Source organism: Gadus macrocephalus, chromosome 4, assembly GCF_031168955.1.
Source record: "Gadus macrocephalus chromosome 4, ASM3116895v1".
NCBI classification, from domain to species: Eukaryota; Metazoa; Chordata; class Actinopteri; order Gadiformes; family Gadidae; genus Gadus; species Gadus macrocephalus.
Genome location: NC_082385.1, coordinates 21,056,649 through 21,081,951, shown reverse-complemented (window position 1 = coordinate 21,081,951; position 25,303 = coordinate 21,056,649). Strand labels below are relative to the sequence as shown.

General features: G+C 44.0%; 2 protein-coding genes across 3 annotated transcripts in view; one reads left to right on the top strand and one right to left on the bottom strand.

The window, feature by feature from the left end:
• mgat5 (alpha-1,6-mannosylglycoprotein 6-beta-N-acetylglucosaminyltransferase) overlaps positions 1-12,594 on the top strand; it is a 136,918-nt gene extending 124,324 nt beyond the window's left edge. For both annotated transcript variants that reach the window (XM_060048883.1, XM_060048884.1), the window contains exons 15-17: positions 128-202; positions 525-682; positions 9,104-12,594. In XM_060048883.1, the coding sequence (XP_059904866.1) occupies positions 128-202; positions 525-682; positions 9,104-9,302 (432 nt within the window). In that variant the 3' untranslated portion in view covers positions 9,303-12,594. The remainder of the gene's footprint in view (positions 1-127; positions 203-524; positions 683-9,103) is intronic.
• A 384-nt stretch (positions 12,595-12,978) lies between these two features.
• The window catches only part of LOC132455153 (transmembrane protein 163a), a 67,416-nt gene continuing 55,091 nt past the window's right edge, over positions 12,979-25,303 (bottom strand). Inside the window, exons 6-8 of the mRNA XM_060048901.1 lie at positions 15,470-15,581; positions 15,150-15,291; positions 12,979-14,881 (exon numbers count right to left, since the gene is read on the bottom strand). Coding sequence (XP_059904884.1) covers positions 14,821-14,881; positions 15,150-15,291; positions 15,470-15,581 — 315 coding nt within the window. The 3' untranslated portion in view covers positions 12,979-14,820. The remainder of the gene's footprint in view (positions 14,882-15,149; positions 15,292-15,469; positions 15,582-25,303) is intronic.

Here is a 25,303-nt window from a genome sequence, read left to right as displayed (position 1 = left end):
CAAAAATATACAGATAGAACTCTTACTACCGGTATATAGCCCAGCCCTAGAACAGATTAGTCATGATAATTAGGAGTTGCATTGATATTTAGTGTAGCATTTTCTAAGTGTATGGATGTGTCTCCAGATTGAACCCTACCTGCCCTACGAGTTCACCTGTGAAGGCATGCTGCAGAGGGTCAACGCCTTCATCGAGAACCAGGTACACACACACACCACACACGCACACCAAACTGCACACACAATAATAACATATGAAGAAACATTCATATAAAATGGACACATGTCCCATAATAACACAATATGTACAACACAAATAATGCAGAGTACGTCTATTTTTAGGATTTCCATCAAATATCATATTGATGTCCGTATCTCTACCATCAACTATCAACACTCTTTCATTCATCATTCATTATTCTTTACGTTCCCTCTCCCCCTCCTCTCCCCCGCTTTCCACCCTGCCCTTGCCTTTCTTCCCTTTCCTCCTCTCTCCAACCCCCGCTCCCTCCACCCTCCCCCAGGACTTCTGCCACGGCCAGGTGATGTGGCCCCCGCTCAGCGCCCTGCAGGTGAAGCTGGCCGAGCCCGGCCACTCCTGTAAGCAGGTGTGCCAGGAGGAGCAGCTCATCTGTGAGCCCTCCTTCTTCCAGCATCTCAACAAGGACAAGGACCTGGCCCGGTGAGGAGGGGAGAGGGAGGAGGGGAGAGGGGGACCTGGCCCGGTGAGGAGGGGAGAGGGAGGAGGGGAGAGGGGGACCTGGCCTGGTGAGGAGGGGAGAGGGGGACCTGGCCCGGTGAGGAGGGGAGAGGGGGACCTGGCCCGGTGAGGAGGGGAGAGGGGGACCTGGCCCGATGAGGAGGGGAGAGGGGGACCTGGCCCGGTGAGGAGGGTAGAAGGAGGAGAGAGGGGGATCTGGCCCGATGAGGAGAGGGAGGAGGGGAACCTGGACTGATGAGGAGGGGAGAGAGAGGGACGTGGGGGAGGTGAGGGAGCGATGTAGGTGGGGGAGAGGGGGAAGTGTTCAGGGAGTGAGGAGGTGGAGGAGGTGTTCGGGAAGCGAGGGAGAGATTGGCCTACCGTGATATGCTGTGTGGCTTGCTAGTGTGTGATTTAGTGTGTGACAGGTGTATTTTCATACAAATACCTGTGCATAGATGCACAGATGTGCAAGGGGTGCAGGTATGTGTTTTCATGTAAAGGCCTTATCACTTCAAAACAATATGGCCGCCACTCCACACATCAGTAGACTAACATCAAGTGACCTACTCCACACATCAGTAGGTCTGCATCTTTGTGACCAAATAATCCAATACCTCAGATTCTCTGACGTTATCCCTCTCCTTGTCAGAAGATGGCGCCACAACACCGGTTTATGATTAGTCAGACATGCAAGATCGGTCACTGCAGTACTATTAGACTGGAAACAGATGGAAACAGAGAACATTCAACATTCAACATTTCCATTATAGCCTCTAAAGTCGGTGGACTCGAGAAGACGAAGAGAGATAGGCGTAATGTTTAATTTGTTCTTTATATATATATATTAGGGCTGTCAAGCGATTAAAATATTTAATCATGATTAATCGCATTAATGCCATAGTTAACTCACGATTAATCGCGATTAATTGTAATTTATTTTTCTATGCTAAATATCCCTTGAATTCTTTGTCCCATCCATTTTTCTGATCTATACTGATCAAAACAGGACGGTACAAAAAAAAAGCCTATAATGCAATTAAACGATGAACATACAAAGATATGCCTTGAACATAGCAGTCAGGCTACTGCTTCTTTGTTTTGAGCCCCAAAAAAAAAAAAAATATATATATATATATATATTTTGTAAAAAATACTAATTTGCGTTGATCGCGCGTCAAAAAAATTAACGCCGTTAAAATTGGTTTGCGTTAACGCCGTTAATAACGCGTTTAACTGACAGCTCTAATATATATAATATAGCTGCGAGCAGCAATGTGGGTGTCAAGCATAATGGGACTCGGTAAGCTAATTCTGCCGGGCAGACGTAATCGGTCAGGGGGCTACATGACGACCGTCTCGGTAATCTGCAATACCGACAGCCGGTGGGATGAGCATTATTTTACCAAATGGGAAAATGACCCCACCTAGAGGTAAGGGTGCAATACAGTCTGCCTGACAGAACAAATGTCACAAATACATTGGGGTATTCGGAACAATATCCCTAAAAGAGACACAATGTAAACAAGCATACGTTCTGGAGGTGGTTCGTGAAGCATCTTATCCAGTGGGAATTGCAGTTTATATTGAAGTGGGCGGAATGGTAAATATAGTCATTGTTGCATTATACATTAAGTACCGCTTATCGCCACACGAGTGCAGTGTCTACCCATTAATGAGCGTCGTCAAGTTTGATTGGCTGTCACGGCCAAACGGTTTTGAATTTGAGAAAGCTGTTTGATACATTTGTTCAACTTGGTCTGAAGATCATATATGCCAAGTTCCATGAAGATTGGACATAATCTGTGGCCTGTGGAAATTTACAACTGATTTTGACAACTTTCAACATGGTGGCCAAGTTCTGATGTTGCCATGAGAAATTATTCATAGGCGAAATGGGGAGGTCTGAGAGTATCATCAGACATTGAGAATAAGTTTGAAATGTACTCATGTGAAGAGAAAAGAGTTAAAACACGTCTTTATTAATTATAGCGCCCCCTAGAGGTCAATGGTCACCAAATGCATTGAGTGTCCCCATAATGATGTTATGGGTCTATGTATCAAGTTTGGTTATGATATGTCAAAGGGATGCTGAGATATTGGCGTGTTTCCGGTTTGGGGGCTTCGCGGTCGAATATCATTGGCTGTCGCGGATATTTCTGCAAGAAATAATATACTAGCTATACGGGGAGGTCTGAGAGTATCACAATACATTGAAAATAAGTTTTAAATGTACTCATGTGAGGAGAGAGGAGTCAAAACACATCGACATTAATAACAGCGCCCCCTAGAGGTCAAAGATCACCAAATTCATTAAGTGTCACCTTTATGGGGTCATAGGTCTATGTACCAAGGTTGGTTATGATATGTCAAAGGGCTGCTGAGATATGGGCTTACATCCGGTTTGGCGGCTTTGCCGCCAAATTTGATTGGCTTTATTGGCCAAACGGTTTTGAATTTGAAAAATCTATTCAATGTTTTTTACCAAGCATGGCCGGAAGATCATGTGTGCCAAGTTTCGGGATGATTGGACAAGATTTGTGATAGAAGTAGCATTTTGAAGGTTTTTGACATAAACCAAGATGGCGGAATTCATACAAAAACAATAGGTTGTCTCGCAACTTTGTTGCTTGACACCCAATAATAGGAATTCGTACAAAAACAATAGGTTGTCTCGCAACATAGTTGCTTGACACCCAATAATAATAAGAATTCGTACGAAAACAATAGGTTGTCTCGCAACATAGTTGCTTGACACCCAATAATAGGAATTCGTACATAAACAATAGGTTGTCTCGCAACATAGTTGCTTGACACCCAATAATAATAGGAATTCATACAAAAACAATAGGTTGTCTCGCAACTTTGTTGCTTGACACCCAATAATAGGAATTCGTACAAAAACAATAGGTTGTCTCGCAACATAGTTGCTTGACACCCAATAATAGGAATTCGTACAAAAACAATAGGTTGTCTCGCAACATAGAATCAGAATCAGAATTCTTTTAATGGCCAAGTATATTCACACATACAGGAAATTGACTTGGTGTGGTTGGTACATAAGACATGAGACATAACATAACAAAAAAACATAAACAAGAACAAAGGACAAATGTTTTTTAAGATAATAATAAATAATAATAAATAATTGGGCATAGAAGGGCAAGTTAGTTTGAGTACGTAAACCCAGAGTCATTGTGATGCAGGGGGCTTGTTTGTGAGCCCAACTGCCGTGGGGAAAAAACTGTTCAAGTGGCGAGAGGTTTTGGTCTTAATAGTAAGGCTGGGGGTAAACGATTATTTATCAAACGATTAATCGGGCGATTATTTTATCGATTAGTCGACTAATCTAATGACCAATTGGACGTTTTTTATTTTTTTTTCTGTTGCTCGATTAATAAAAACCATAATGTATCTCAAATAAATACCAAAAAATTCTTAATAATATACTTTATTTAATACGGAACCCGTAAAGGGACATGAAAAAAATGTGTGCGCATACTCTCTTGCGCTCCGCCTCCAACTACGAGTTACATCTTTCCTGCTGTCGGCTCCCAGACCGAGGAGCACAGGTGATACGTTCCCTCCAGGTCCAATGCGCTCTCGGGGGCATGACCCTTCACTTTGACCGACAGTGAGTCTGCTTATAGGTCGGAATAAGATGGAATGAAGCGGCCACCGATTCTTGACAGACTGGGTATTTTATTCTTACACACAACCGGACTCGTTCATGACTTCACTAGACTGACACGCACGCTATCGCTCGCTCTCCTCGCTCGTCCACCTACTCGCTGACGACACACACACACACACACACACACACACACACACACACACACACACACACACACTGCCAGTGATATGCGCACGATGTTTCCCCATGCTCATGAGATACTTTCTCGTGCGCACGAGATACTTTCTCATGCGCACGAGATACTTTCTCGTTTGAGATGCTCCAACATTGCTGTCGTGCTCTTGTGATATGCCAACTCCATTTGGCAAAGAGTGCAAATCACAACACCTTTCCGTTTAGGACTTAACTTGAAGTATTTCCATACCTTTGATGATTTCGTGCGCAGACATTTTCCTTTATTGTGACTTTCGTCCATTTCTCCGTCGAAAATCGGCGACGGAGAAATTTGACGTAGACGAATTTTTGACGTCGACACGTCGACGTCATCGACGCATCGCTACAGCTCTACTTAATAGCCCGGAACCTTCTGCCGGATGGGAGACGCAGAAATAGGTGGTGACCGGGATGAGAAGGATCAGCGATGATCTTCCCGGCTCTCTTGCTGGTCCTTAACTGAAACAGGTCTAGAAGAGATGGCAGGTCGCAGCCGATTACCTTCTCGGCTGACCGAATGATCCGCTGCAGTCGGCTTTTATCCTTTGCAGTAGAGGCAGCGAACCAGATGGTTATAGAAGAGGTGAGGATGGATTCAATGATGGCTGTGTAGAATTCCACCATCACTTTCTTCGGCATGTTGAATCTCTTTAGCTGTCGAAGGAAGAACATCCTCTGCTGGGCCTTCTTGATTTTGGAGGTGATGTTCTCCGCCCACCTTAGGTCTTGTGCCATGACTGTTCCCAGGAATCTGAAAGACTCCACCATTTTAACTGGGGAGTCACACATGATGAGGGGGATGGTTGGGGCTGGGCTCCTCCTGAAATCTGCTACCATCTCTACAGTTTTTAAAGCATTCAGCTCCAGGTGGTTCTGGCTGCACCAGAAAGCCAGACTGTCGACTTCATTTCTGTAGGCGGCCTCATCCACATTTGAGATTAATCCAATGAGGGTGGTGTCATCCGCAAATTTTATGAGTTTGACAGAGGGGTGGCTGGAGGTGCAGTTGTTGGTGTAGAGGGAGAAAAGTAAAGGAGAGAGCACACAGCCTTGGGGGGCTCCAGTGCTGATGGTCCGAGGCTCCGAGACAAGCTTGCCCAGCCTCACTCGCTGCTTCCTGTCTGACAGGAAGTCAGTGATCCACCTGCAGGTGGGCTCAGGCACGTTCAGCTGTGTTAGCTTGTCTTGGAGGAGAGCTGGGGCGATGGTGTTAAATGCCGAGCTGAAATCAACAAACAGGATCCTAGCATAGGTGCCCGGGGAATCAAGGTGTTGGAGGATGTAGTGGAGTCCCATGTTGATTGCGTCATCAACAGACCTGTTGGCTCTGTAGGCAAACTGCAGTGGGTCAAGGAGATGGTTGGTGATGGCCTTGAGGTGGGTCAGCACGAGGCGCTCGAAGGTCTTCATTACCACAGAGGTCAGGGCGACTGGTCTGTAGTCATTAAGGCCTGAGATCCTCTGCTTTTTCGGAACGGGGATGATGGTGGATGTTTTAAAGCAGGCAGGTACCACACATTCAGCCAGTGAGGTGTTAAAGATGCTTGTGAACACTGGAGACAGCTGGTCAGCACAGTACCTTATTGTCGAGGGAGAGACAGCATCTGGTCCAGCTGCTTTGCGGGGGTTCTGTCTTTTTAACAGCCTGTTGACATCCCTCTCCTGAATGGAGAGAGGTTTGATGGGGGGGAGAGGGCTGTCTGGGACCATTTTGTTGGAGAGGGTGGTGTCTATGTCCAGGCTGGGAAGAGTAGGTGTGATAGCTGTGGTGGGGACAGGGTTAGGACCAGTCCATTGTCTGTCAAATCTGCAGTAGAAGTCGTTCAGGTCATTTGCCAGTCTAAGATCTTCCATAGAGTGGGGGGATTTGGTTTTGCAGCCTGTGATCACCTGAAGGCCTTTCCAGACTGACGAGGAGTCATTGGCTGCAAATTGATGTTCCAGCTTCTTAAGAGTACTGTCGTTTTGCCTCCTTTATCTCCTTGCCAAAAGAGTATTTCGCCAGTCTGAACCTATCCTTGTCCCCACTCTTGAAAGCCTCCTCCTTCTCCAAACGAAGCTGTTTGAGTCTTGCTTGACACCCAATAATTGTCACCATTGCTTGACACCCAATAATAGGAATTCGTACAAAAACAATAGGTTGTCTCGCAACATAGTTGCTTGACACCCAATAATAGGAATTCGTACGAAAACAATAGGTTGTCTCGCAACATAGTTGCTTGACACCCAATAATAGGAATTCGTACGAAAACAATAGGTTGTCTCGCAACATAGTTGCTTGACACCCAATAATAATAGGAATTCGTACGAAAACAATAGGTTGTCTCGCAACATAGTTGGTTGACACCCAATAATAATAGGAATTTGTACAAAAACAATAGGTTGTCTCGCAACATAGTTGCTTGACACCCAATAATAATAATAATAAGAATTCGTACGAAAACAATAGGTTGTCTCGCAACATAGTTGCTTGACACCCAATTAGAATTTATTTTTCCCTGCTCCTCAAGGTTAGCCTGGCTCCGCCCGCCTAAGTACTTCCGCTCAATTTGAATTTCCCTTCAGTACTAGGTCTGAGTCTGCGGTATGTTAGTGGGTTTTCTCTGTCTACATTTTCTGCGTCCAATCAGCGAACAGAGGGAGTGGCTGAGATCAATGACGTTAAAGTCAGCTCGTGTTTGGTTTGTTTACAGCCTGCGCGCAATGTGATTCCCGGCCAAACGTTAGCGATTGGTTATGGCAGATCCAGAGGGGCACTGGGCAGATCCAATAGTTTTAAATTTCAACAGACACCCGCCTTCAAGTGAGTAAACGTTTGTCAATTGAGTAGGACCAGACTCTCTGTACAAATTAAATGAAGTATGAGAGTCTGGTAGGACCAGGCTACCTCGAGGTGACGCTCAACACATGAATGAAGGAAACTTGAACTAAAGTTAACTAACCAAAGATGAGTGACTGAGAAACTCAGTATGGACCATGAATAACGACCGAATTCCAGCACTTTGCCTTTTCACGGTCATTTTGTATCAGGGGCGGAGTGGGGCACTAATAGCCACCGGGAGAATCCTCCCCGGTCCGGCCCCACCCCCCTGCAACACAGTTTATTTATATATTTTTTCAGTAATACAAATTTTTTTGGGGTAAAAATGAATGATATAATTATAATTAAGAAATTAAAAATGGGTAAAATAGGTCACAGTTCTGCTCTGTGCGGAAGAGAATTGGCGCTCCGAGAATTGGCGCACTTCCTTACAAGACCAGTAACCATAGCAACGCCGGTAAACAAAAGCACTCCGGATGGCCGTAGTGCTCCCCGCACTACAGCCATCCGGAGGCGCAGAGCTTTTGGCCGTGATATTATCTATAAAATTATATTACACTATTATATAATATAGAACGTTATAAGACGCTGTCACCTAGTGTGAGAGGAGAGTTGACGGAGTGACCTAGTTTAAAAGTTTATACCATTTATGCTCGGTAATACCGGTGTAACGTGTTGACACGACTAGACGACTACTACTACATGTTCCAAATCTGTTAACGTATTCTCCATCCATTAAAAGAGAAAGATCAGTTAAGTCATTAATTCGTCTGAAATATACCAGCCAGCACATACACATTTGACTAGCAGCTTGTGCTAGCTCCCGCCTAGCAATAACGTCAATGGTGGAGCTCTGGCTAATTCACCTGCACAACTCTTTAATGCCTGATTTCAGCACTTAGATGCATCCCCCTCCAGCATCCGCTTCTTCTTTATTCTGGCCTTTTCAGCCCCTCCTTTCTCTTTTCTCTTCTTGCCTTCCATGAGTGCCACAACAAGCAAAAGCAAGCAACCACGAACTTGCTCGCCTTCTCTGTCTGACGCGTCTTTAGGGCTATCCCCCTACATTTCCGAAAATGGACTTGACCTGCAAGCTGTTTATTGGATAAACGCATTTCCCAATCCCAGGAGTCTTTGCTCCATTACGTCAATTCAAGAACAAACATATTAAAGTAAACTGTAGTTCGTATTATTTATTCATGGCCATGAAAGTTCTGTAACGCCTGAATAATGAAGAATTAAATGAAGTAAAAAAAAATAATATAAAAAAAAAACCATGAATGAGACATAGAGAGTAAGGAAGTGGTATAAATATTGGTTGGATGTTCTTGAGACATATATTGTTTATTTCGGGGATTTTCACGGCGTCTTGGCGGGGAATAAATTATGCTCAGGGCCGGCTTGCAGACGCCTCGCAGCCGCTCACAACTGTGGGCCGGTCCAACTGACTTCGCAGGCCGCTACACAATTGTGGGCCGGTCCACCTGAACTCGCTGGCGCCGACCGGGAAATCTCCCGATCGTCCCGACGGCCACTCCGCCTCTGTTTTGTATTCATCGTGAGACATATATTGTGATGAATAGGATTGTTTAACAGTATATAGTTTATTACAGAATCGCTGTATAGTGATATTATGGGTATCGCGGGCCATGTATCGCGTATCGTATCGTGAGGAACACTGTGATTCACACCCCTACCATTGACGTACCACCTAACCCCTGCTCTCCTCCCTCAGGTTTGGGGTGGACTGCCAGACGGTAGAGTCCAGCGCTGACACCCTGGTGCCGGCCTACAGCGAGGAACGGCGCCACTGCATCTTCCAGCAGGACCTGCTGCTGTTCAGCTGCGCCGGGGCCCACCCCTCGCTGCGCCGCGTCTGCCCCTGCCGCGACTACATGAAGGGTCAGGTGGCGCTCTGCCAGGGCTGCCTATAGCCCCGCCCACAGGGGGGGACACGGGAGGGGAGACACACGCCCCAAAACCCCCGCCCCGAAAAACCCCGGCCCTTAGGGGAGAGCATGCCCTGTGAGCGGCCCCCAGCCCCGCCCCCGTCTGGGAAGATTGTTGTGGGGGTGTGTGTGTGTTGTCATTCTCACACGCGCACACACATACACAAACACACGCACATGAAGAGGAGGTGGATTTGGAGTGAGCCTTGTGATGACAGTCGAAAGAGGAGGAGCTACAGAGAGACGTGTAAAGCCCTATTTGACAGACGCACGCACACACACTCAAGGACGAGGAGAATCTCCCCCCCTCTATGAAATCAGCTGAGAGTAACCAGAGGTGTCTTCACCTCTGCCCGTCTCCACAGCAACTCGATGCGGAGAACCTGAGGCGAGCACAAGAGAAAGACACACACACACACACACACACACACACACACACACACACACACACACACACACACACACACACACACACACACACACACACACACACACACACACACACACTCCTCTCCTCTGTAGCGAAATGATTCAGACTATTTGTGGCCCTGAAGGTAGTTTTACACTGGACTGTGAGGCACAAAGGCCCTGACCTCTGACCCCACACATACTCTGACTAACATACATACACTCACAAAAAGACACACAAATAAGCGCAATTACTTCACACACAAACACCAAATGTACACACACAAAAACATAACACAGGCAAGCGAGCACACACACACACACACGGGGCAGACTGCAGGCCTTAAGATATAGTTTTACACTGTACTGACTGGCTTCTTGCCTGGCTCAAAACCAGACAAATATCGTAGATTTATTTCTTTTTTATTTGTATTATTATTATTATTCTGATGATTGTTATCTCTGCTTTGAATGGTTGCCAGACACATCTTCAAATCAGTCTGCTTTTTATTTTCTTCTGCTCTGCAACGGTTGTGATGTGCCAAGGAGATCGTCATGGCGACAGTGACGTCGGCGAGGAGACCCTTGTGGGGGGGGGGGGGTAGTTTCCCGCATTATTTATATTTTCCAGTTGAACGGGCGTACCGATAACACATGATGAAAAACAGGATCTTCAGTGCGGTTGAGCGAGCGAAGCCTGTAGAGAAACACAATCAAATGCCTCGTTTTGGATCAAGCATTTGTTTTACAACAAATTTCCTGACGTTGAACCTCCCACCGGAAGTGGGAGGGGCTTGGAGCTGCCGCTGTCATATCTGTGATTTAATGAGGGTTTATGCTACACAACCTGGACTGAACTAGGGTACCGTTTGAAAACAAGATTTGTTTCTCCGGCCGATTGATGACATACGGACAGAGGTGTGTCTGTTTATGAATGAACTCCCACGCAAAAAAAAGGCTGTGAAAAAAGTTGATGAATAAAAAAGTAGGTTTGCGTAAAATGTCGATTTATTGCGCATCGGTGTAGAGTTCGCGTCCTGGCGCTGTTGTTGATCTTGTTTCGCTAGGTTGTCCGGAATAGTGGAACGCGCACTAATACCACCTCGACAGCTGGGGTAAAAACGATGTGAAAACACATCGGTTTTAGATTTGCCTGCAGCCTATTCAGGAGAAGAAATATTTAAGATCAATACAAAAACCATAGTAGTAGGTAGGCCTACCGGTCATCAATGAAAAAATGCACTGTTAATCTATTTAGAGATTTAACAAAATGATTAGTCACACTATATATTGTTAATATGGGTTATCAAATTATTATCCTTTATATTTATTTTGTATACAGAACTTTATCTTTTTTTTTTAATTAAAATCTGTTTATTTATGGGAGGGATTTCTTTTTCATTTTATTTTCTTTGTATATATTTAATTTATGGTGAGAGGGATAGTAGAAGCGAGAGAAAGACGGTAACCAGATTTATTTGTTTTTCCATCACCATGTTTTGTTCAGGAAACAGACCGATGTGGCAGACACATGCTAACAATCGCAGCACGAGGTAGGCCTACACGCAGACCAGTATCTCAATGTTTGAAACTAACTTGGTCTTTCTGTTACCTTCTGTTGTCTCCGTAACTCAGAAGTCAGTTTGAGTGGCAGCGTTACGTCATTCCAAAGTTATTTAGAAAGCGAGCAGAGGCCGTCTAGGGTTTATTGTTGTGAGATAATCCTCTTCATCGTCGTGTTCTGACCAGATCTGGAGATGTCTACACATGATGGTGATGGATGGCTATAACATGTCGGCCTACCTGAGGAATAACATGCATACCACATGTTTATGACTCAGTCGTCTCCCACCATTAAAGCCTGCGCTGCTCACAGTAAAAGCCTGTTTCTGTGCACGCAAACACTTTGTTCACATCAAAATAAAATGTATACAGCTCATGGACCGTTATAACCATAAAAATCATATACAAATCACCTGTTCTGAATATGTGGGTTTGGTGGATAAATGGTTCCACTCCCTCCATGTCCATGTGCAGAACGATACCCATGTATGGCCGACTGACGGATCAACTCTGGTGAGGTTTGTCGTGGGTTCATCAGCCAAGTCGGTTCTATGAACATCGTCATGTGCCTTTTATTTCCCTTTATGTTCTGCTTCAGGCTTGGCTTAGGCAGTCCCCATGTTCAGACCACAGACGCTGGGTGGACATGTGCGAGTCCCGTGGAGGGTTAGGACTTTCGTTGGAGGGAATCTGAAATAATCATGCGATAATCATGCGTCCTATTTACTATGTTGTCACTGCATTTAATTAGATCTGTCAATATTCCAATCGATTGTCAATCCAGGACTTGAGGTATATTCTGTTTCCATAGTCGTAAGCTATTATTATTATTGATGGTAAAGATTAATATTTCCAATAGGGCAGATATAAAGTTTTGAGCTGTGGTGCAGAAGGGCCTTGTTCACTTCTTGCTAATCGCGCTAGCCCTGTTCTGTTAAAGCATTTCATTGTTTTCTGTATCAATGTTGTTGGTTTTTTTATCGGTGGGTATTATACAGTTCTTCGGTGTATAACTTGGCGAAACATAAAACTTTATTCACTATTTCTTTCTTTGTTATTTTTTCATTTAGTTTACCGAATTAATCCTCTTTGGGGGTAAAAAACAGTTGACCAATAATCAATAACTATGACCCGTCTGTAGAAGCCGGGGTCCTAGCAAAAGTCTGGCAAGGTTGAGAACATGTTGCGGAAAATGTAATAACGAAATGACAACTTTTTTCTTTCTTTTCTTTTTGTTTTCACAGTCCTTGACAAACAAGAGAGATATAACTTTATTTTTAAATAAAGTTTTTTTTTTCTGTGACAACAGTCTCTGTATTAATTTCGACTCTACAGCTGAATAACATCACAGGAATACAGTATTTACACAATCACACGAAAGCTACCATCATGAGGACCGTGTGTGTGTAAGCTAACCTGTGTTACAATGTGTGTGTGTGTGTGTGTGTGTGTGTGTGTGTAAGCTAGCCTGTGTTTCAGTGTGTGTGTGTGTGTGTGTGCGTAAGCTAGCCTGTGTTTTAATGTGTGCGTGCATGTTAGCTAGCCTGTGTTTTAATGTGTATGTGTGTGTATTTGTGTAAGCTAGCCTGTCTGTGTGTGGGTGTAAGCTAGCCTGTGTTTTAATGTGCGTGCATGTTAGCTTGCCTGTGTTTTTGTGTGTGTGTGTGTGTGTGTGTGTGTGTGTGTGGTGTGTGTGTGTGTGTGTGTGTGTGGCGCACAAACAATGAAACAGCATTATTTTCTACCTCGCATGTGGACTGGTGCGCTGGTTGCATGCTAGAGATGTCCTGTGTTTGGTGAACAGAAGTGAGGCACACCTTCACCCGAAGTACCCATTTTTCTTTTTTACACCCTTGAAGTATCAATTAGCAAACCATCTTCAACCTCTCACAAAACTAAGGCACACACACGTATTCACACACAAAATTGCCATTCAAAAAAACTGACATTTTACAATACAGTATATGCACATTCAAATTGTCATGAATATAGAAGCACAGTCCTTCCGAAATATACATTCACAGTCTTTCTAGGAAGAATGAATGCGTACGCTCGCCTTCAGCTCTCACTTTGAACGCATTTCAGCTTCAAATGTTCATAACATAATTAAGTCTTACATATTGTAGAAATATGAAAATGTATAGATTCATGTGCTGCCGTGGCGATACAGCTAAGGCTCGGACCACTGAGATGGGGTTGGTGTGCTACTTAGGTTGATGAATATTTTAGTGTGTGCTCAGAGATGGAGCATGCAAAGTCACAGACGTGATATTCCTCGATGAGTCATTGTAGAGTTCATCGTGGTGAGCCGGTGTCCTTGTGAGGTAAAGGCAAGCTAACCCGAACATACATTAAATCCTGTTCTCAGCGTGAAGATTAAATAAAAGTATCTTACATCCTGTGCTTATTCAGTTTCCCCTGTAAACTAGTTGGAAAACCCTATCTAAACTAACCAAACTAACTAGTGACTCATGAGATTAAATATATGTGCTTATATTCTAATAAAATAAATATGTATATTTATAGTTTTTTGTAATGGGGCCAGTTTGAATTAATTACAGCATGTGGGCTCCCTCTACTGTTGTGCTACTTAAACAGCTGGGTGCTGCTTTATACGGAGAACGACGTCTCTGTGAAATGGGCGGGATAATGCGACCTCTTGGATTCTGAGGCAGCCATTTGATTGGCTGATTTCTTTCCCCTCACACTTTTCAGATATTGCAGCTGAAAGATTGACCACTTATCCTGAATTTCCCTCACAGGATTAATACAATTGTATCTTATCTTAACATGTCCTGAGCCTGCGTCTTCCTGGGTTATCGGAGTAATCAACCATATTATATACCTTTAATTACAGTTTGGTTTTATCTTAACAGATTTAATACCATTGATAGTTGGCAACAGGTGGAAAAAAAAAGGCCTTCCTCCAAAACCTCCCAACACAGGGCTCCGAAGGAGCGTTCAACAGCCTATTTTGCTTTGCTCCATTTAATTGTGGCCTTAAAAAAATATATAATTAAACCAGCTACAACTAGGAAACCAGGTCTCCACAACACAACTCCTAGTACTAAACCATTATCAAATCATAATAAAAAACCTTTCAGTTTGTTCAAATCACCCCACACCATTCGGTCAGCTTCAGTTTGCTTTGTGCATCGGCCCCGATGTGTGAAAACGGTCTATATTATCACTAATTATTTCCGTTTCATGAATTAGTGAATCTTGTCGGCGGTCCGACGCAGCAGCCCTCAGACTGCGCCGGTCCGCTGTATCACAAGAAAACACAAAACATGATCAAACAGACTCTAAGGGTGGTGGTGTGTGTGTGTGTTTGTGTGTGTGTGTGGGGGGGGGGGGCTGTGTAGTGACATGCGGAAACACTCAAATCCGTCTGCTCGGCCGTGGAGACGCAGCAAATGTCCTTCCTCGAAGGGTGGGGTTGTGGCCATTGGGGGACCACACCCACCAAGCCGGCCTTCGGATGTTGTCAGCCCCTCCTTCCCCTCTCTGTACCCCCCCCCCCGGGTTGGGGTCACTCGAAGCGTTCGTAGTTCCTGGTCTGTCTCATGCGCGGCACCATGTCCAGAAGGAGTCTGAAACGGAACAGAATGCTGACCACACCTCAAAAACATCTTGTCTTTAATTTGGTCATCTCATCATGTCATCATGTTTATACCGACACAAGTGCATTTTTTCATTATTTTTTCAATTTCTATTGTTATTTTCCGTGGCCTTTCTGTTATGACACTGATCCCGCAAATCAAACAACAATCGAATCAATAATAATTATAATGCTAGTTTGACATCAAACGTAACATTCAGCCTCTCTGAACGAGGAACAGAAGAAAGCAGAATGCTCACTTCACGCCGTAGGCCAGGATGATGAGTCCCATGAGGACCCCAATGGCCCCGTCCAGGTACCACACGGTGGGCTGGTGCTTAAACACCTCCGCGCTCAGCAGGATGGAGAACCCCATCACCCCGCCCACCAGGGAGTTGAACCCTGAAACAAACGCACCCGTTTTTGATCAGGGTGCTGTGTGATTGTGTGTGTGTGTGTGTGTGAGAGAGTGTGTGTGAGAGTGTGTGTGTGTGTGTGTGTGAGAGTGTGAGTGAATGTGTGTCCTACCATCAGTGATCATGACTGTGTGTGTGTGTGCGTGCGTGCGTGCGTGTCCTACCATCAGTGATCAGGGCCTTGCTGGTGAGGACTCTGCCCAGCATGAACTTGACGACGGCCAGAATAATACAGACCAGACCACTGACTATAGACACACTGAACAGGAAGTCATCCTGTGAGAGAGAGAGAGAGAGAGAGAGAGAGAGAGATGTTTGTATGTTTAGTTGTGTCCGTTATGTAAATGTACATTTTCCAATAAAGCTATTCAAATTGACAGAGGGCGTGTGAGACAGAGACAGACACAAAGAGAGAATGAGAGAAAGAGAGCTAATGGGGATTATAGTCGATAATATATCCTTCGAAACGTCTTGCTATCGCAAGTTCACCTGCAACGATCTATCCTCCTTTGACATCAATTATATCCTGGTAAAAGCGGCGCAGTGACGAGATGTAGAGGGAATGTTTGTTGAAGAATAAACAAAGAACTTTCTGCTCTGTTGTTTCAGCTGACAACTGTCAGAGGCCATTTTGGTTCTTGAGCCCCAGCAGCGAGGAGCAGATATTAGGAACACAGTTTTACTCAAAGATATTATCGACCATCCCGCAGAGTTTTTTTTAACCAAAGAAGCAGATCTTTTTAATGATTGAGGATGAGGTAACGATGACTCACTGATATCTTGGACGGCTTCAGAGGCTTCAAAGAGATCACACAACCTCCCCCCCGTCCCCCGTCCCCCATCCTCGTCACTGTTCATGTGAGTTGTGTGCACGTAGCTCTTGCCATCGATCACAGAGCGTGCTGAAACATTTCTTTGTGTCCACGCTGCTCGTTATAAACGCTTTTCTTATCTCCAGTTATTCGGGGAGATGGGGGAGGGGGTAGAGAGTAGAGAGGGATAGTTGAGAGAGTGTGTGGGTGCGTGAGGCGGAGGGGGGAGTCATGTGGGGAGTGTTAATATTTGATATGGTGGAGGGGAAGCTGACAGAGAGGGAGGGGGAGAGAGCTAGCCTACGAGCTACTGCCGCAGGATTTTGGACTTCGAAGATTAAAACAAAACAAAAAAAGGGATGTGAAAAATACAATCCTGAAAACAATACATGAAACAGTGTTCTACACAGCCCTGACGGTGAAAGACTCTCCTGACTCACCGCCTCAACCATGAGTTGGTCACTCTCGTCGTTGCCGAGCAACGCATCGTAAGCCGGAGAATAAGCATTAATTATTTACGCCTTAATGTTTTAGACGCTTAGTAAACACCCGAAGTTCCGCCCAGCAGAACTTCAGCGTACAAGTTTAAAAAAATGCTTTCTGAGTGATAGTGAGAAAGGGGGTAAAGGTTTGAGCAGACAGACCCAGTGGGTTCAGAGGACCTGGGGGCTTTGAGCTGGGGGGACAGCCAATGGGAAGCTACCACTCTACAAAAGCCTTCAGCCAGAAGTAGCAGACTATTTGAATTTACAGAGAATTTGTTTATATTTTGTATATGTTTATATCTTCGTTAGTTTAACAACTTTCTTAATTTCAGTCAAAGAGAACACGGAAATGTTCACCAGGTCTTGAGACCGGTACGGATCCTTCTGACTGAAGAAAGTTATGTTTGTATCCTTAAAGGGGAGAACTCTCCTGAAGAGTTATATTTACACTGACTGGGTTTCAGTCATGTGAGATGGGCTTGGCTTGAAGAGTTTTTGAAGTCATATGACCAGAAAACACAAGAATGGCTGACATTTCACTGACAAGAAGACTGCTTAAAGGACAAATTCGGTGTAAAATGGATCTCGGATATGTTTAGTATGATGAACGAGTTGGGATGTTCGTTATGGAGCAAAAAGGCGCATGTATACAGATTCTTAAATTGGATGTTTTTAGCCGATTCCACCAAAACGCAATAAACATGGAACAATGGGCACATGTGTTATGGTAAAAAAACACTTAAAAGGCTAGAAGTAGCCAGACACTTCTTTGGAAGTATAATAAGGGTCTTAAAATATAAAACGAGGCTAACTTTGTAAGTGTACAGATTGTTTATTAAAAAGGACATTTTATACACACATTACCATCAGTAGTTCACCCGTCGACGCCATCTTGTTTTTAAGACTCGATAAGTAGATTGGCGAACACAGAGCATGCGTGTTGTTGAAGGATGGCACAATCTCTGTGTGCCATCCACTACTAGTCTGCATTAAAACACACACACACACACACACACACACACACACACACACACACACACACACACACACACACACCTAATACCTTCAATCAAGTGGATTTGTTGATATTATGGTTTAAGCCGGGTTTGGTGTCCGGTTCCACAGTTTCCACCGCCTCCCTCAGTCCCTCTGACCCAAGGGAGAAAACTACTATGAATCCCGGGTTATAATGCCAACCATCTATTTAAACATTACTTGAACATTATGACTGCATGACTGATGAGCTTATACTGTTTGCTCGCCGCTAACTCTTTGTTTGTCTTGGTCGAATCTAATGTCTGAAGAGTGCTTGCATCTATTTCTTGTTTTTTTGTGAAATAAAAAAACAAGAAATTCGGCTAAGTGATTAGCCGAGCACAAATTCATGATCCTCTTATGGTCTCAGACATAGGTGACAGCTGGGGTCAGCCAAATATAGCATTACAGAAAAAAAGAAAATTCAAAACGTTATGCACTGCAAAATACAAAAACTGCAGAAAAAAAATAGGGCAGCTTTGTGAATTGCTGCATGAAGCTCTGGTTCCTTCAGGTTGTTTAGCGCCGAACTGACGGCAAATATTTGTTTTGACTCCCTCACGTCATCTCCCCTCATCATTGATTTAAAACCATGTTTTTACTGCTAAAATGAATTAAGTCATTCGAGAGAAATAGGGAGAGATTATCAAACAGAGATCTGCATCTCACCAGCCTAGATAGATGACTACCCCTCCTCCCTTTTTACCTTTTCATCTCTCTCCTCCTCCATCTACCTCTCCTCCTCCTCCTCCTCCATCTCTACCTCCACCTCCTCCTCCCTCTCTCCTTTCCCCTCCTCCCCCATCTCTCCTTTTCTCTCCTCCCCCCTCTCTCCTTTACCCTCCTCATCATTTGTTCCCAGTCAAGTCCCTTGACTTTTATTTCCTTATTTTTGTACCTCAAACTAAGAGACCTATCGTGTCGCACCCCTCCATCTCCCTTCTGCGATCGCTGTCTCCCAATCTCCCGACTCCCCCCACCCCCTTTTCCCTCCCTTTCTCTCCCCCACTGCGGTGCACCTCAGTAGGGGGGGACTTCATTAACATTTCTTCTGAGTGGGAGGAAGTGAAGGGGAGGAGGAGGGAGAAAGAGGAGAGGGATAGGGATCAAGGGAGAGAGACCGAGGGGGAGGAAGAGAGAGGTGAGGAGAGACAGGGTGGAGGGGGGAGAAAGAGATGGGGGAGTGGAATAGAGAGTGGGAGAGGGAAGGGAGAGAGAAAGAAAGAGAGGGGAAGACAGGAAGAAAGAGATGCGGGAGATAGGGAGGGAGAGAGAGGAAGTGAATGCTGAATAAAAAAGGGGAGAACGCCATCCTCCTCACAGGGAGGTGTGTGAGGGGGCTATATTTAGCACGCCTGTGCTGGGATGCACCAACAACACACCTTGTGATTCATATTCTGCTCACGTGGCAGACAGTGAAACACTGGCAACATGTCTGCACTTCCTTAATGCTGGTAGCCTCTCTCTCTGTTTGGTCTTGCAGAGGGAGGTTTGTCTGTCGCTTTTGGTCTAGCCTACTTTTTAGGTCTCAACGCTGTTGAAAAATTCAACAACGCTACGTGCAGAGTCTCAACAAGCAACTTTTCAGTTGCTTCTTTTTTGTTGCTTGTTGTAGTTTTTAAAGCTAAAATCTCTATTAACGCCATTGACACTTCGAGTCTTCCGAGTGCGTCAATTGTCTTCGAGTATTTCGAAAAGCGCAATATAAATTACGTTGATTAGCCTTTTAGTAAAGTACAATAGTTTTTGTAATTAAACTCTCTGAACCGTTGGCTAACTCGTGCAGCTATACAAAACAGCTGATTTCAGTTGCTTAAAAAAAACAAAAAACTTTCAGCATCTCGCCTATTCTATGCGATGATGATCACGGCTGGCAGTGTGTTTCCGAGCAGATTATTATCGCCTAGCAACCGGGTGGTAATTATATTCCGAGAGGTGTGAACACGGCTGAGAATTCACACCTGACTTCTGTGACATTCCTCATCTCTCTCTCTCTCTCGCTCTCCCTCTCAGTACACATGTTTTCAGACGGGTTCCGGCCGTCCAACCGAATTATTCTCATCCAATCAGTTATTCTTGTTTTACCGAAATATCAGTTTTTCTGAAGATGAATCTTAAGAATGTAATGTGTATGTCTCTGAATCTAGTATCACAACCTACATTAGCATTTTCCAACCCAAAGCATCTGTGCTATGGTTAGTTCTGGGGTTAACCCTATCCCTCTCCGTCAGAAACCAATAGTTAACACAAACACGAGCAGGAGAGAGATCCTTACTTTCAGATGTGAAGTGAGGGCAATGCAATGAGTCCATCATTACGGAGAAATTTCTGATTGTTTTCGTCCATGTGGACAGGGCCTAAAGTTGCGGCCACACTGAACGCGTCACTCGCGTTAGAGGCGTTGAAAATCAGCATTTTTGCATAGGGAACTATTGGTTAAGGCGTGTAGATGCGTTACACGCACTAAAGCAGCACGTTATTTTACGCGTAGCGGCCAAGCCCCCAGGAACAGAGCATACTTCCGCAATCCACCAGTGCTCAGCGGCCAAGCCTGGTATTGCTGCTGTTTAAGTGGGCTGTTGACGGGTCCCTCGATTCAAGGGACCCAGAAGTAGATATCTCCGTTCACTCCAATACAAGTGGGGAACAGGAATGTGTCTCCGCAAAACATTTCTGGATATCAATCAAAGGCTCATAATTATCTTTATGCCATGTCCTTTTCAAAACGCCACCTCAAGCGTTTTATTAGCCGTTCTCTCTAATTATTTTTTGCTGGAGAAGGAGGGGTGTGCAGCTGAAAGGAGTCGTAGTGAACCAAATGTTATTTCGACCTGGCATCCGAGAGGGCGTAGTTCAGTGCTCCGTTAACGTGTCCGATTTTTAGACTGGTTCAGCTGCTGCTCAATAACTCTCACGGTCCTCTGCTTGCGATTATTGTGATTCACCATATATTGATCCATTTATTCAAAAGATCCAAAGACAAAGAACAGGTGCATTACGGTATCATTTTATATTATTGTTAATAGTCTAACATTAGTCTGGTATTTCATTTTTCATTTGCTTGTTTAGCTACCTATGCATGACAGTTAAGAATGTTGGTGTATTACAATTATTTATGTGTGTAGGCCACTCCAACTTCGTGGCTGGTTGAAATGTAACCATTTATTTGTACATAAGTTATTGATTGCATTTTTCGTAAATAGTTAGTTGGAAGGAATCTGTTTCTTAAGCAGTGTGACACTTGGAGCTTGCATGACAGAGCACAAGTGGGCACAAAGCACTCAAAACTTCAAAAAGACATTGTTCAATTGTAGACTTGGAGCTTGCATAACGGAGCACAAGGCATAGTTTAATAGTGCATTTCTTTTTGAACAGCACATCCGATCAATGACCTCTGTAATTTTTGTACATTTAAATGTATGCCCATCACTAACTGAGTTTAGCTTTATCTATTATTACTTTTATTTTCTTCCCTTCTTTTCTTAATGTTATGTGTATTTTGTTTTTAAGATAAGATCAAGAGTAACCCAAACATATCTTATGGTCTCGTATTTATGTAAATGTCTCATGCATTTATATATTTTTTTACATATTGTGACTTTCTGAGTTCGTGATGTGGGTCTATGGTCTCGTAGTTAAGTAAATGTTTCATGTATTTATGTGTTTTTTTCATGTTGTGACTGTCTGAGTTTGTGATGTGAGTCTTTGTTCTATGTTTCCACTCTTGGCCTGCACCTTGATGTGATGAGTGGGCTTTAAACTAAGACTTAGTTTTATTTTTTTGTTTGTTATTGATTGTTTGTCACAGTCTATCTTATTAATGATACAAAGCCTTGACTAAACCCCTTCTCTTCTGTTTTCAGAACTGGAAACTTCAGAGTATATTTTATCTTAAGTTAAAAAATCTTTGTTACCTCATCAGATCCCAGTCCATCATGCTCCTGTACTTGTCTGCCGTGCCACCATCATGCCTCATGCATCACCTCTCAGCGCCCTGCCCAGCTGCATCTTATTCCGTTACTCCAGCTCTTTCCAGCTCTTTCACATAAGTGACAAACACGCTCCACCCAAGTATTCTTTAATATTTTATTAATTATGCTTAAGGTGTTTAAGTGGCCTGAAAGGTGCCCATAAATATTTTTTTTTTTATTAATATTACATTATGGCTCCATCAAAAGCAAAGTACACCTGCCATTTACAGTTATCATTTATACTATCCTCGACATCTTTAATCTTATTTACATAGGCCTACAGTAGGCCTGATTTCCTCTGAATGTTTAAATAAAAAAATTCCCTTTCCATGTCAGATCCCTGTCCATCATACTCCTGTTGTTGTCTTCCTGCACACCTGACTGCCTCCTCCATCGATTGTGGCCACAGCCCTCTCCCTGTACAATACTTCATGTTAAATACATTTCAGGATCAAGTTTGAGATTCAGTTTCAGCATTACTTGTTTTTGTTTTCTCGCTTACATAATAGGTCCATGATACCATGTGGGGTCATTTCAGACTCCTTTGCTTCCTAACACCTTGTGAGTTCCCGGGGTACACCAGCTGATGGGTCTGTGTATATATTGGGCATTTGATTCTCGTTTCAGAAACACGAGTGGTAATTATTATTTCTGTTTTAACATTCAAAAAAGTACATACAAGGTGCTTTTCTTATAAAGTCAAAAAGGGGCAAACTAATCTAAAATAATAATTGTTCAACATATAGAGAATCATCGGGGGATTACTTCCATGGTCGGTAAACAATGCGACTGCGATCGCTCAGACCTCTCGCTTATGATGCTACAATGCTAACAATATTAAAAAACAAGAATATTTCTGCATCCGGTACGTCATGAAGCAGGGCGTAGCTATAGACCAATGATGCGGAAGCATATCTCTCCTTGATGTTTCCCTGCGCCATTGAGCAGTTTACATAGGAATGAATAGGCGCCATTTTGGAATCCGTTGTCCATTTTATAATATGTCCATGGCATCAGCACGCGTTCTGAACAACTTTACCGCGTATCAGCACGCGTGAACGCCACTCAGTACGCGTCTCAGCACACCAACAAGTCCGCAAAATGTTACGACCGTATGGGTCGTTTGTACTGCCACTGATTACGACCCACTGGAGCGTATCAAAAACGAGCACCTCTACAGGTCGCGGGAGGTATGTATGCCACATATATGTTTTTGCTCTATGCATGTAGGGTTTTAGCCATTTTATTCAGGTGTAAATGATTTAAGATCAAAACTCAAATCAACGGTTGGAAAAAATAACTCACATTTTTTGCTAAATCTATTCATTTGATGAGTAGGCTATAAGGATATAAGGATACAACCCGGTATAAGGACAACGCACATACACTTTCACAGCTCCACCGGAAAACTACAACAACCAAAACTCCCGCCCGGAAGGAAACCCCCGGAACCCCCTCTCAGAAGGCCCGCCCCTTCCTCCCAAACCCTGTGACGCTACAATATCATCTTGTTAGAAACCCGTTTATCTGAGAGCCAACCCAGTCGCCAAAAGCATACGTTGACAGTGTACGTTTTCGTGAACACTGGATTACGTCGCATTTCAACATAAAATAGCGTGCTAAGCACACACACACGCACACACACACACACACACACACACACACACACACACACACACACACACACACACACACACACGCACACACGCACACACGCACACACACACACACACACACGCACACACACACACACACACACACACACACACACACACACACACACACACAATGCATTTCGCTGCTACAACAACAACTTGGGCTGCTTCTAGGACATTTTGGGTGGATTTTGAACGGTATGTGGGACGTTTTTTGCAGGCAGGACCTGGCAACCCTGCGCTGTTGCCCGAGGTGCAGAAATGCTCCGGAGCAGATCTGGATCCACCATGGCCAAAATAATTGTCATGAATAGCATGAATAGATTCATGCATTATCATTCAACTTGAACATGTGTTTTTACAGTATAGAGTGGTGGAGGGATGACGTATGTTGGCCAACCCGGAAGTGAGCGTCAACCTGGTTTTCCCTTGACAAAAAGCCAACGGGTTTTTCCATTGGATTTTGGATTATTGCAGAAAAATTAGCATCTTTGAAGCACCTCCACAAAAACTGAAAATAAATAAATAAAAATAACTGTGCTCCAAAGAACGAAATGTAAACCAATGCATTCTGAATGGGAGTGTTTCTCCGATTTTTCCATGCTACACAGAACGAAATGTAAACCCATGCAAATAAAGACTTCATGGTCATAATCATTTAAATATCATTATTCTCCTCAGTGTGTAGGGTGGTATTCTATTTTTTTCAACGGGGTTGCATCCAGTCACTTGACCGTCGTGGTTGCTATGGTGGTTGCTATCGACCAGCCCCTCTAATCCTTACATGGCACTAAAAACCACGCGGCAAAGGAGCTGCCGTCCATTGTGTTGTTTTTGTCGTTAACTAGGGTCCGATGGTTAAAAAATAGACAGATATTCCAAGGTACCCTTAAAAGGCAGCTTGGATGTTTCTATTTTCTGCAGTTTAGACTTCTTCTTTAACCTATTTTTGAAAGCAAAACACCAAGCTCAATGATTTAACGAGGCAGGGTTATTTGAAACAATTTATTAAATATATATTTGTGAGAGGTCATTCCTTCTCCTGAGTTTGCTTCCTATTTATGTCTAGTGTACAACCCTACTGTCCACAAGCATCACCCCCCCCTCCCCATATGGATTTGGAGAATTGTTGCCACGTCCCAGTGGTGGAGGTATCATATATATGAAAGAAGGCATTCAATTATACCACAATGATCAATTAGGAGGCCGAAGCCCTAAAGGAAGTGATGCAATAGGTGACTGCAGGTCGACAACATTTAAGTAAGCTGTACTTTGAGGTCTCTTATATATGAAAGGGGGTCTCAAAAGACGCATACGCTTCAACCTGTGGCTCCAGCCCTACAGGAAATGACTCAGCAAGTGCTCCATCTCGTTGCACCTGCACCCAGCGGCTCGCTTGCAAGATTTTGGCCTGAAGTTCTTCCCAGACCTACACCCTAGCCATCCAACACGCATATCTGAGAATCAGGCTTCTCTTTAATAATGACAAAAAGTTACGAGAGAAATACACGTTAACTTTTTGTTATCTCATAAGCGGCGTGGTGCCGGCTCCTTTTGACCTTTTGACCTCAGACTTCAAAAACGTGGCCACAGGCCAGCTGTGTCTACACACCTTAAGCCACAAATGTACACCTCCATCCCACAAAAAATGGGGACTAGAAACTAACCTCTGTCTTATGTACATTTACTGTACTGTTGGAGGTCACGCCCCTTTTCCGGCCTTTTCGAGATAGCTAGGGAGGCTAAAATGTTTACACACATTTCCCGGGGCCCCGAGAACGACATATCAGAGATTTGGAGTTCTAGCCCTTAGAGAAAAAAAGTTTTCCCAAATGGACTGTCATTTGGACAAAGCCCCTCAGAAGTGTTACCTGCAAGACCTAATGGTTCAGAATGTGGTGGAAAAACAGTTTTTGAGATAGGAACGTCCTACCGCCCTGAAATTTGAATACCTTATTCTAAGGCCTAACTGGGACCCCCGCACCGAAACTTGACCCAGTCGGACCCCGAGTGCAGGAAGGGGGGGCCTGGACTTTCATA